Consider the following 13,089-nt stretch of genomic DNA (forward strand, 5'->3'; position numbering starts at 1 on the left):
GGCGTCCTCTTTGTTGTTCCGCGAGACAATGCTCAGTCCTTCTGAATGAATCCCGAGCTCCAATTTCACTCGAAGAGCGAGTTCTTACTTAGGTGTAATGGCAATTTTCATTTTTCGATGTCCTTTCTTTTCCTGTTTTTCCGGTTTGCCATTACTACACAGGTAGGTTAAGTTAGGAGTGATCTTACGCAGATTCAAGAACAGATTTTCCAGTCCGTTGGCTGCCGTTTAGTTTGTTGTTTTATTGAAGTCTTTGTACATGACATGAACATACCGGGTTTCTATCCTGCCAGCTGTAGTGTGCGTCTGTTCCCGATCTGTGAAGAACTGTATGTGCCCCACCTGCCTGTGCCTCCCGTTTCCTGTCACCTATGCCCCTAAATATACAACCCTGTGCATCTCATGACCGCCACCCTGTGTCCAAAATAATTCTGCAAGTTATAACTAAACAAATGACATGCCAACAATCAACATAAATGGCTCCTACAAAATGACTTGCCAGAGGTTATCAATCATTTCCACCTGTAAGATCAGGGTTTGATTCCCAACTGAAGTATGAGGTGGCGTTTCCTCAATTCCATTCAAATAAATAAATTCCATTAAAATAGTTAAAATCAATTCAACAGGCTGAATATATTATTTTAATGTCTAAGTATAGTCTATATTCAACCAATCTGCTAATGATGACTAATTACAGTTTGAAAATGTATCATCAATCAATGCTGAAGATCTGATTTGACTAAAATATTAATTTCACTACTTTAAACTGTAAACCTGGATACTCATTTCTCTCTGAACAGACTCTCTGTGTCAGTCTGAGGATTTCCCCTCCGCCTTTCTTTTCTGTTGCAGCTCAGTTTCTTCCTCGTGGTTTTTATGTGTTTATAAACCGCTGTGATTTAGCTGCACATGATGCTTCTCTTCCGTTCATCACTGCGTTCATGTGTCAGATTGGCGCCTTTTGTCACCACAACAGCAGAAAGGCAGAGAGCACTAAGATGTGTTCACTGTTCACGACAACAGACCGTTACAGTTCAACTCTTTGATTAAATGGTTCAACGTAGAAGAGAGAAAGTGGAACTTGTATCGATCCTCTTGACGCTAGAATCGATCTTCAAAAACGAAACGTAGTTATTATCTGAAGTATCGATATTTGGGATTAACTTCATCTTCACTCATCAGCTTGATTCATTGATTTTCAGCATCTAAAGGTGACGTAACCAACAGTTTTCATCATGTTTGTGTCAGCGGGTGTTAAATGATGTGATAACAGTAGAGATGGTTGTTATAGTGATGAGTTATGTTCATTTGTTGGCTGCATTCACGGTTTCCGGGTTCATTAAAAGTTTAAAATCCAATAATCTGAATATTGGGCCTTAAAATGTCTTAAATAGGATTTTGACAGGTCTGAAAATGGATCGGATTATGAAGTTAACGTTACTTCTATAAAGTTGAAATAACTTCAGTCTCGCTGTTAAATTTGTTTTTGGGGGGAAATTTGTATTGAACACGCGGCAACAGAACAAAACCAACACGTATAACAGTGTCTGATCCAATACCAGCATGTGTTTAAGACTGTTGGAAGGCAGCAGTTTATTTAATGAACAGTCAATGTTTAAGACAGATGTGTCGTTAAATGGCATCAATATAAATGAACAGATTGATGACACGTTGCCCTGTAACTTCTAGTAACAAACACTGTTGGAATAATCACTTTGAGAACATTCATTGTTAAATGATTTGGACAAACTATAACAAATATTTGGCCAACAATAAAGTAAGTGAAGTGTATTTTAAAATTATATATTTAGTTCATCCAACAAACTGTGTGTCCTGTAACACTGGTACATTTATTTTATGAATGCATTTATGTTAAATTCTTCCGGATTGATGTTGAATATATATTGATGTGTTATGTGGGACGAAGATTAATTTGCAAAAAAGAGACATTTCTCTTCTCTCTCAGAAGTCATGCTTTTATTTTAAATCCCCTCATTTTATATGGAAAGTTTATCCATAAATGCAAATGATCTGAAAGGAAACCCAGTATCCACCAGTTTAAGAATGAAAAAAAACTGTATTTTGAAAGACTGAAAGGACTGATGAGTATCTACGAGGCCTTAATATCCTCTTTTTAATTTGAATTTAAATTTACTAATTTTCTTCTTAATATTCTGTTTTTACTAATTGTATTCCTCATATTTTTGTATATTTTTTATGATGACTGAATAAAGAAAGAAAAGAAAAGGGGGGAGGGGGAAAGGATGCAGCCCCTGAACTGAGACACAGCTGCGATGGTGTTTGGCCCAACATGGCGTCTCCTCTCGTAAAAAAACAAAACAAAAACAAAAACAAAAAAAAAACAATAAAAAAAACTACTTCAAGACGTAATACGTTAAAATTGTTTCTGTTAATGTTACTTTCATCTAATATTTGATAAGTACAAGTTCAACGAGATCTGGCTCTGGAACAGTGAAGGTTGAAACATGCTGAAAATAACAGATTTGAAGCCTTGTGCAAGAAAACCACTGCGGTCAAACCAGTCACCATGTTATTCTAGTGTGAATACACTTGTTTTATTACAGTAATGGAGTTTTTACACTTGGTTTGCTGTCGCTTCCATTTACTTTAAAGTTGAATAATAATATTAGGGTTTGATTGATTTGATTGATTCCCTATTGTGAATCAGCAGCCTTATTATATATATTAAACAGTTAATTTTTCTGAGAAATACTCACTTCTAATCCTAATCTAATAATACTGTAATCAGTTTCATGCTAGTAATTCATTTTAGGTAATCTCTTACATTGTATTATCAAAAACAAGTTACAGCTGAAATATCAGTTTGTCTCATCAGGTGAGAAAAGTAATTAAATACCAGAGACAGTATTCTGCAGTCTTACTGCCTTTAATGAATCAATGAAGCGTCTGCATTCAGGCTCCCTGAACTCTGCAGCAACACACAAACACTTTATACTTTCAGTTTCTGCCCAACTGTCACGTACACACCTCACGTGGTCACACTTCACTGTTTGTAGACACGTTTCCTGTAAGATAACCAATAACAACTCTACATATGGTGTCGTGCTTGTCTGCAGCTTCCTGTTCTTGCATTCAGTTTGTATTCTAACCATCACTTCTTAGAATCAGCTTCATCATGTTTATCACGTACTTCAGATAACACTCGCACCTCTGCACCAGATAAAGTACATGATCTTGTTGAGACCTCAGATTTAAAACAGAACAACGTGGTTCCAGCAAATAAAAGGTCATAGATGAGGTCAACAGTGCATCATCAGTTGAATAAACTTCTACACTGGATTAATTATCATCAAAGTATTAATACAATATTATAGTCATTTCTCCAACAGCACATTTCTAATATCTTTTTTTTCCTCCACACAAGTAGTGATAGTTTTCCACTGAGCACTACTACTGTGATGATCCAGTGAGTAGAACTCAAAAAACTACACAAAATGTCTTGTAACAGGGAAAACTATGTTGATCCCTTGTTTATACATACTGGTTGTATTTACATACTTCATATTAGCACTGATGGTTCTCAGGTAATATCTGTAGACCTCAAAGCAGCAAGAAGACAAAATATTGTTTTATTGTGAGTCAGCAGCCTTTTATATATAGACTATAAATGGAAATGTATTTATGTATCTGTTTAGTGAAATATTCACTTCTAATTCATAATAATATTGTAGTTAATATGTATCTGTGTTAATAATTCAGTTTAGGTAATCATGACATTGTTTGATCAAAAACAAGTATTAGTTTGCCACTAAGTGACGTGATTGATGATCCAGTGATCAATATCTGATACTGTGTCAATTACAAACAGCTGATTAGAGATCAAATACTTACTCTTCCATGTGACATGTTGCTCTGCCTGCTGCAGCAGAGTAAATTAGCTTTTCATATCTATTGAGAAAGGTTGATGCTAGACTGGAGTAATTTAACCCCAATCCAAACCGCTGGAATAACTGAATCTTATCAGATGGGAACCCTGAGACCACATCTTATCAAATCTATCTATATCTGCAGTCTGCTGCGTATCAATCTGACACCACAAAGGTTGAGAACCACTGCTGTAGAGTGTCTGAAGTTGAGTTATTGATTGGAAACAGTCAGTTTCCTTTTAATAAACTTCTGAGTTGAACATCTTGTTTTAGTGTTTAATATGTTTGAAGGGATTTTATTCTGTTTTATTCATCAGTGAAACATTCTGGAAATTCAGAGCCAGTGAAACTGGTTTGGTGTTTAGAACGATAAATAGTGTTTGTTTGTTTGTTTGTTTTTAAAGCGACGGCAAACTGTGTTTTATCAACGCATTTTTCAGTTCCTCCAAGTGGAAAAACCTCATTACTGTAATAAAATACGTGTTTGCGCAGGAGGAAGTAACGTGGCGGCTGGTTTGACCGCAGTAGAAAACACTTAAATTAGGTTAATTAACTGATTAACTTTACAAGTAATTCTGGGACTTTGATTTTCCTTCATATCCTTTGTACTTTTTGCCAGTTTGGATGTGAAATAGATCTTAAATTGCATCTTATTGGTCCAAAAAAGGTCTGAACTTGTTGAAACTCTGTGCTTTGGTGGAATGAACAAAACGACAGAAAAAACAAGAAAAGCTTCGTTTTGCTGAAACTGAAATTCAACCTCTTCAAATGTTTGTTTGTTTAATTCTGTGGTTCATGTTGAGTCTCGACTTTGTGGTGGTCTGTTAATTATGCTTAATTAACCAGATTAATTTGTCTATTTTACGTGAGAATATAGAGAATAATAATATCCAGCTCAGACTTCTGGTTTAATGAAAATATTAATGAATATTAATGAATATTAACATGTAATATGTTCATCAATAGATCAGATTCATGTGTTTGGTCATTACAGTCATTCTCAAACAGAAAACTTTCCCCAAATATAAAGTACAGAACACAACTGACACTGGGTGTTAAAGGGTTAATGTACAATGATACTGATTTTTACATGTTATATTAATAAATATTTACCTTTAAAAATATCATTAAAAGTAAATCATCTTGTTTAAATAAAAGCTTTGTAGTCAGTTAATTAATTGATCATAAACAGTAAAATCTGCTGCAAATACATCAGCAACAGTATTGCTGGGCAGCAGTTTCATGACAAAGTGGAGATAATGTATTTTGGTAAAGGAAGGGTTAAAGCTTTCAGTTGTTTAAATATTCCACATGTTTTGCTCCTTTTTGTCCACATCAGACAGACAACAATGACATTAGTTTGTGGACAGATGAACATCAGTTTCCAGGTAAATCAGAATACTGCGGCACTGTGAGATTGTTTAATGTCCTCACAGAGAGTCTTGGCAGGTTCCTCCTGTGTGTTTGGAGCTGAACTCTGCTGCAAGGTTCACTGGTTTAATATCATCTTTATGGTTTTGGACTTTGACTGTGAAGTTATGAGAGAGTGACAGCGTCCTCAGATTGATGATGAAGGACTGATGAAGGAGAATCAGCTGCAGCTTCTCTCTGTGTTTCCTCTACAGGTGAAGGTAGAACGACTCTGTGACCAGATGTGGAACTGAATTCACCTGGTGAGTATTTTCTTCTTTCTGCCACACAGCTGAATAAAAATATATCATGTCATCAGTTTTTAAACAGAAGTGAACTATAACTTGCTGCATATGAGTCTCTAGTGGACAAAAATACAACTGTATGAAAAGGAATATAGTTAATGCAGTTTCTTAATCTTAAAGTCATGACTGACTTTGGCTCCATCTGGTGGTAGAATAAAGAATGACAGTGTGATAGACAGCAGTGTGGCTCTGTGATGTGCAGCTTGTTGTAATGAATGAGCTTGTTGTTGTGTTTGTGTGAAGGTGTTTCTCTGCTATGGATCAGTGTGAGGACAGAGAGGAGGGAGTCCCTCCCTCTAAAAGCTCTCTGTGTGGGGAACATGACAGCCAGACCAAAGCTCAGAGGTGAGATGAGGATCTCTAACTGTCCATCACTGTTCTCCACTCACATCACTGCACCATCATTATTCACACTCAAAGCTCTGTGTGTGTTGTGTTGAAGCCCAGAGCAGCAGCACAGACCAGACTCTGCTGGACTCAGTTGGGTGTCTGTCAAGAATCTCAAGTCAATGTTTGGACCTACTGAGTTCAACGATGGACATAAATCTGCTGATCAGAGATAAGAAATGTTTGTGTCTGTTACTCTCCATCTCTCCTAAGAAGACATATCATGTCCTACAGGATTTCACAATGGCCTCAGAGATCCTGTAGGACTTCCACATCAAGATTGACAACTGGTGATGGCTAACCGACTGGACATCATGTTGATGGACAAACAACAGAAGATATAATATAACATACATACCAGTGGAGGCTGGTCCATAGAGGGAGATGTACTTCATTTTTGAAGTACATTTATATATTTCTGTACACTAAGAAAATACACAGGAAACACGTGTAAATCATGTGATATGTTGTCTGTTTTTGATGAGAACATAAATCTGTTGTCACAATAGAACAATACTATAAATTTGAATTTCACTTTGTTGGTAAAATGACACATTCTGAACCACTCCATGGCTAAAATGAGCTCTTCTTTGTTTAGAAACAATATGTATATGCTAAATGTCTTTAAAGAAGCAGCCTTTACACCACTCAGGGATTTTTGTTTTTGAAAGCAAATTGTTTTATTGGCATATAAAATTGCCCCCCACCTCTCTGATTTCATCAGGTTGGTTTTCCTCCTGTCCTCAGCCGCCACTGAGATATATATATATATATATATATATATATATATATATATATATATATATATATATTGTAGCGACTACTGGCAACAATGTAAAAGTCACTGAGAGGCTGAGGTTGGGCCTTGTTTGCCGTTTGTCTGACACGCTACCAAAAAGATTCGCTGAGATCAAAAAATAAGTTTAATAACTTTTATTAATGAAAAGGATCAACTTATTATAACGTGCACAAAATATACTCAAAATAATCACAGTGATCAGGTGTAAAACAGCGGTCAACAAAAAATACGACGACCCACTCACCCTCTGTCTTTCTTACCAGCTGGCATGCAGGTGAACAGGTGCTTATATTAACTATAGGATACCACCGCCCATATCCATGTGACCTGATTATCAATCACCGTGATCGTGCAATAATAAACAAACCAAAATAACCCAAAATATAAAACAAAAAATTACTACTTTGCAATTCATTCAAACTTGAAATTAATCCATTCATGACTCCTACATATATATATATATGTTCAAAACAGGCATGTTTGGTGTCATGGTGGCATTTTGCATTCCCACTCTTCAATATGGACACTGTTTGATTGCAATTCAAGTACAATTGTCTCATATTTCCCTCAGGCAAAATGAACTTGTGTTTTTCAGTCCAGTCATCCTTAAATGCATGTTTTTCACTGTCAACATCTTTTTTTCTTTTTAGTATCGGCTAGTTTTGAACAAGACATTTTATTTTATCAACTGCAGCTCCTACAGACGTTGCATTTAGAATATTTACCACAGAAGAAGTATGATGTCTTTGTTATTAACATGTTGACAATAACACATTCTTTGTCTGAGAAGAATTATATTGAACATGTGCATTTATCAGTGTTTTGTTTCCATCAGGATCCATCAGAAAAGACAAAGTTACCCTGAACCCAGCTGTGTGTCCATGAAGAGTGACCGGTCTGTGAATCGACCTATTAACTTCAGACATGGACATCAGTCTGCTGATCAGAGGTCAGACTGTAAAATGTTTGTGTCTGTTAATCTGATTTCTCTGGGTTTGAAAATTGTTGTAAACATTTGGGATAATGTAAGTACACAACTCAACAACATATATAATGTAGGTCTAGTTCTTTTTAGACATTTTAATGCAGAATAGTTACATATTATACATATTATAGCTTTAACATTCTGCATATTTTTCAGCAGTATTTTATCCTGGATTATTTTTACTGAACATTTCATTTTATCAGTGTTGTGTTTCCATCAGGATCCATCAGCAGAGACCAGATTCTCCTGAACCCAGCTGGGTGTCCATGAAGAGCGACCAGTCTATGGGTCAACCTATTAACTACAGACATGAACATCAGTCTGCTGATCAGAGGTCAGACTGTAAAATGTTTTCTGTTATTATCCAGCTCTCCTAATAAGTTTGATTGATTGTGGAGATTTATTCTTGACCTTAGTGACTAATACTGTTTTTACACACAATGTCATCATAAATATAAATACAAACACACACACTCCTCCTACATACACTTTTCAAAAACCACAAACTTTATCTGTATAACACTTTTTAAAACAGAGGTACAAAGTCTTTACAGAGACAAATGATCAGAGGTAAGACAGAACAGCCGAGTGTTTTATGTGGATCCACTGTGATAGAACACAACACCTTTAACACTGATGTCATTATTTATTCTAAGACTTCATCTTTTCTTCACAGAGTTCATCAGCAGAGCTCAGAGGTTCTCAGTGGTCAGTCTGTCCAGCAGCATCAAACACACCTGGACTCCATATTTATGGTGTGTAAATGTAAAACACAGCTAATACTGCTAACTACAACAGCCACAGACTAAATACTAAACTACCATTCTGGTCCTAACAGTCTCCATGCTGCACTCTGTAGACCAGCAGGTTTTCAGTCTGTCACAGATGATCTGATGTTGACTTCTACCAGTTAAATTTACATTTTATTCTGTTCCAGCTGCTGGAGGAGAACATCATCAGTTTTGTGAAGAACGAGCTGAAGAAGATGCAGAAGGTTCTGAGTCCAGATTACCCAGAATGCTTAGAGAGTCAGAGTGAGGATGAGGAGGTGTTGGATGGTGAGGATGAAGAGCAGAGGAGGAGCAGCAGAGAGGCATTTCTGAAGATCACACTGCAGTTTCTGAGGAGAATGAAGCAGGAGGAGCTGGCTGACTGTCTGCAGAGCAGTAAGAGGATTTTAACATATTTAACATGATGGAGAGGAAATGGAGGCAACATGGGAGAGGTTTATATTTCAATCTCTGCTGTTAATATGATGCACACATCTGCATCAGATCTATGAATTCCTCTGAGCTGAAAACAGAAACTGTTTGTCCTCAACTGATGAGCTGAATAGATTTCATAATGGAGGAAAATATAAACATCTGCAGTTTAATGTTTACATTCTACGAATTTACTGTAGAATCATCTGATTAATTTCATTTGTTTGTTCATTCAGAAACTCGTGCTGCAGAGTGTCAATATAAACTTAAGACTAACCTGAAGGAGAAGTTCCAGTGTGTGTTTGAGGGGATTGCTAAAGCAGGAAACCCAACCCTTCTGAATCAGATCTACACAGAGCTCTACATCACAGAGGGAGGGACTGCAGAGGTCAATAATGAACATGAGGTCAGACAGATTGAAACAGCATCCAGGAAACCAGACAGACCAGAAACAACAATCAGACAAGAAGACATCTTTAAAGCCTCACCTGGAAGAGATGAACCAATCAGAACAGTGATGACAAAGGGAGTGGCTGGCATTGGGAAAACAGTCTTAATACAGAAGTTCACTCTGGACTGGGCTGAAGACAAAGCCAACCAGGACATACAGTTCACATTTCCATTCACTTTCAGAGAGCTGAATGTGCTGAAAGAGAAAAAGTACAGCTTGGTGGAACTTGTTCATCACTTCTTTACTGAAACCAAAGAAGCAGGACTCTGCAGGTTTGAAGAGTTCCAGGTTGTGTTCATCTTTGATGGTCTGGATGAGTGTCGACTTCCTCTGGACTTCCACAACAATGAGATCCTGACTGATGTTACAGAGTCCACCTCAGTGGATGTGCTGCTGACAAACCTCATCAGGGGGAAACTGCTTCCCTCTGCTCGCCTCTGGATAACCACATGACCTGCAGCAGCCAATCAGATTCCTCCTGAGTGTGTCGGCATGGTGACAGAGGTCAGAGGGTTCACTGACCCACAGAAGGAGGAGTACTTCAGGAAGAGATTCAGAGATGAGGTGCAGGCCAGCACCATCATCTCCCACATCAAGACATCACGAAGCCTCCACATCATGTGTCACATCCCAGTCTTCTGCTGGATCACTGCTACAGTTCTGGAGCATTTGTTGAAAATCAGAGAGGGAGGAGAGTTGCCCAAGACCCTGACTGAAATGTACATCCACTTCCTGGTGGTTCAGTTGAAACTGAAAAACGTCAAGTATGATGGAGGAGCTCAGACAGATCCACACTGGAATCCAGAGAGCAGGAAGATGATTGAGTCTCTGGGAAAACTGGCTTTTGAGCAGCTGCAGAAAGGCAACCTGATCTTCTATGAATCAGACCTGACAGAGTGTGGCATCGATATCAGAGCAGCCTCAGTGTGCTCAGGAGTGTTCACACAGGTCTTTAAAGAGGAGAGAGGGCTGTACCAGGACAAGGTGTTCTGCTTCGTCCATCTGAGTGTTCAGGAGTTTCTGGCTGCTCTTCATGTCCATCTGACATTCATCAACTCTGGAGTCAATCTGCTGGCAGAAGAACAAAGAACATCCAATTTTTCTAAAGTCTTTAAAAACAAACCTAAACTAACACATCTCTACCAGAGTGCTGTGGACGAGGCCTTACAGAGTCCAAACGGACACTTGGACTTGTTCCTCCGCTTCCTCCTGGGTCTTTCACTGCAGACCAATCAGACTCTCCTACAAGGTCTGCTGACACAGACAGGAAGTAGCTCACAGACCAATCAGAAAACAGTCAAGTACATCAAGAAGAAGATCAGTGAAAATCTGTCTGCAGAGAGAAGCATCAATCTGTTCCACTGTCTGAATGAACTGAATGATCATTCTCTAGTGGAGGAGATCCAACAGTACCTGAGATCAGGACGTCTCTCCACAGATAAACTGTCTCCTGCTCAGTGGTCAGCTCTGGTCTTCATCTTACTGTCATCAGAAAAAGATCTGGATGTGTTTGATCTGAAGAAATACTCTGCTTCAGAGGAGGCTCTTCTGAGGCTGCTGCCAGTGGTCAAAGCTTCAAATAAAGCTCTGTAAGTGGATGGATGACTAGAAAAGTACTCATACGCTATTTGATTATAAACAAGACTAGTCCTAGTATATGGATGGACTGTGTATGGTCAATGTGTGAAACTGTGGCCAATTTTTTTACAGGCATAGTCAGTGGTAGTGTCTATAATGTTAATTCCTGGATATTAAATGTCCATCTGCAATTTTCTGTCATGGTCCCAGTAATATTTGTTGTTAAAGTGTACTGAAGTAGCACCACATGACATGGTTAAGCTACATTTGAGTAAAAAAAAAGGTATAAATGCAGTTGTAAAAACATTACTTTCCATTCATATCTTGGGATGTTTCATTTGAAAGATAACTTATTTTAACATCAATTGTAACAATTCTAATTATTTTTATCTTCTCTTTCATCTGTTTCAATCTTCGGATTTCTGTAAACATATGGTCTTATTCATATGTTAATGTAGGATTAGCATGCTAAGCTAACAGTCTATCATCTTGTGACTTCCGCTGTGACGTCTTTCAGAGCACAAAAACACTGTAAACACACCCGTCACCTACCCAGCACAATGCTGTCAAACTATAAACACCACTGCAACAACTTATTTTTATACAGTCTATAGGCTACACACACACACACACAGCACGACACAGCTATGCTAACAATGCTAGGCATGCTAATTAGCTGCTAGTTGCAGTGCAGGCTGGTAAAATGGATCTACTGCATTTGTTTGTATCCACGGGTTTGTGCTCCTGTCAGTGTCAGAGCCTCCATGTGAGGTGCTTGGTAAATGTGTGTTTTTAAAACTTATTTTGGGGCTGCGCTGAGAGTGACATGTGACTGCTACTTCATCACTCAGTCAGTGAGTCAGTGATAGACATTCTGGATTATCGGGCTGGTCCATGGCAGGTCCAGCCAAAAATATCAACAAACCTTTAATATTTTATGGAAGGGAAATAACATTTCTTTATTATGTTAATCACTAATTCTTCTTCAGGTCGAGTTGCTGTAACCTCTCAGAGAGAATCTGTGCAGCTCTGTCCTCAGTTCTCAGCTCCCAGTCCTCTAGTCTGAGAGAGCTGGTACTGAGTAACAACAACTTGCAAAATTCAGGAGTCAAGCTGTTGTCTGCTGGACTGGAGAGTCCACACTGTACACTGGAAACTCTCAGGTCAGGATACAGCATCTATAATTTTGTTATCTTGAACAATGAGAATAAAGCTGACTCTGAGAGAGATTTTAACAGTTGATCATTTGCACGCTGCTTTATATTCAGATCAATGTCAATTATTCTGCACAACATCTGTAGGACTCTGGTACTTATGATTAAAAAACATTGTGTTATCAGTCTTTTTATATTTCAAGTCTGTCAGGATGTCTGGTCACAGAGGAAGGCTGTGCTTCTCTGGCCTCAGCTCTGAACTCCAACCCCTCCCATCTGAGAGAGCTTGAGCTGAGTAACAACAACTTGCAAAACTCAGGAGTTCAGCTGTTGTCTGCTGGACTGGAGAGTCCACACTGCACACTGGAAACTCTCAGGTCAGGATACAGCATATATAATTTTGTTATCTTGAACAATGAGAATAAAGCTGACTCGGAGAGAGATTTTAACAGTTGATCATTTGCATGCTGCTTTATATTCAGATCGATGTCAATTATTCTGTGCAACATCTGTAGGATTCTGGTACTTATGTGTTATCAATCTTTTTATATTTCAAGTCTGTCAGGATGTCTGGTCACAGAGGAAGGCTGTGCTTCTCTGGCCTCAGCTCTGAGCTCCAACCCCTCCCATCTGAGAGAGCTTGACCTGAGCTACAATCATCCAGGAAAGTCAGGAGAGAAACTTCTGTCTGCTGGACTGAAGGATCCACACTGGAGACTGGACACTCTCAGGTATGGACAGACAGTTGGTTACTCTCAGGTATGGACAGATAGGTGGATACTCTCAGGTAAAGAACTTTTATGCTGAACATAAAAGTTCATTCTTGATCATGGATGTAATAGTTTGAAGGTCATGTAATGTGAGTGAAACCTCTGGAAAAAGCCAGTAAGTCGACATAAAGTTATTCTTT

At 38.3% G+C, this 13,089-nt stretch overlaps 2 protein-coding genes across 2 annotated transcripts in view; both read left to right on the forward strand.

Moving 5' to 3' along the window:
- The window catches only part of LOC122999435 (NLR family CARD domain-containing protein 3-like), a 98,571-nt gene that overhangs the window by 58,755 nt on the left and 26,727 nt on the right, over nucleotides 1-13,089 (forward strand). The window lies entirely within an intron of this gene.
- The window catches only part of LOC122999432 (NLR family CARD domain-containing protein 3-like), a 69,277-nt gene that overhangs the window by 49,974 nt on the left and 6,214 nt on the right, over nucleotides 1-13,089 (forward strand). The window contains exon 6 of the mRNA XM_044376360.1: nucleotides 12,737-12,910. Within this exon, the coding sequence (XP_044232295.1) occupies nucleotides 12,737-12,910 (174 nt within the window). The remainder of the gene's footprint in view (nucleotides 1-12,736; nucleotides 12,911-13,089) is intronic.

The sequence above is a fragment of the Thunnus albacares genome, chromosome 16 (genome assembly GCF_914725855.1).
Source record: "Thunnus albacares chromosome 16, fThuAlb1.1, whole genome shotgun sequence".
NCBI classification, from domain to species: Eukaryota; Metazoa; Chordata; class Actinopteri; order Scombriformes; family Scombridae; genus Thunnus; species Thunnus albacares.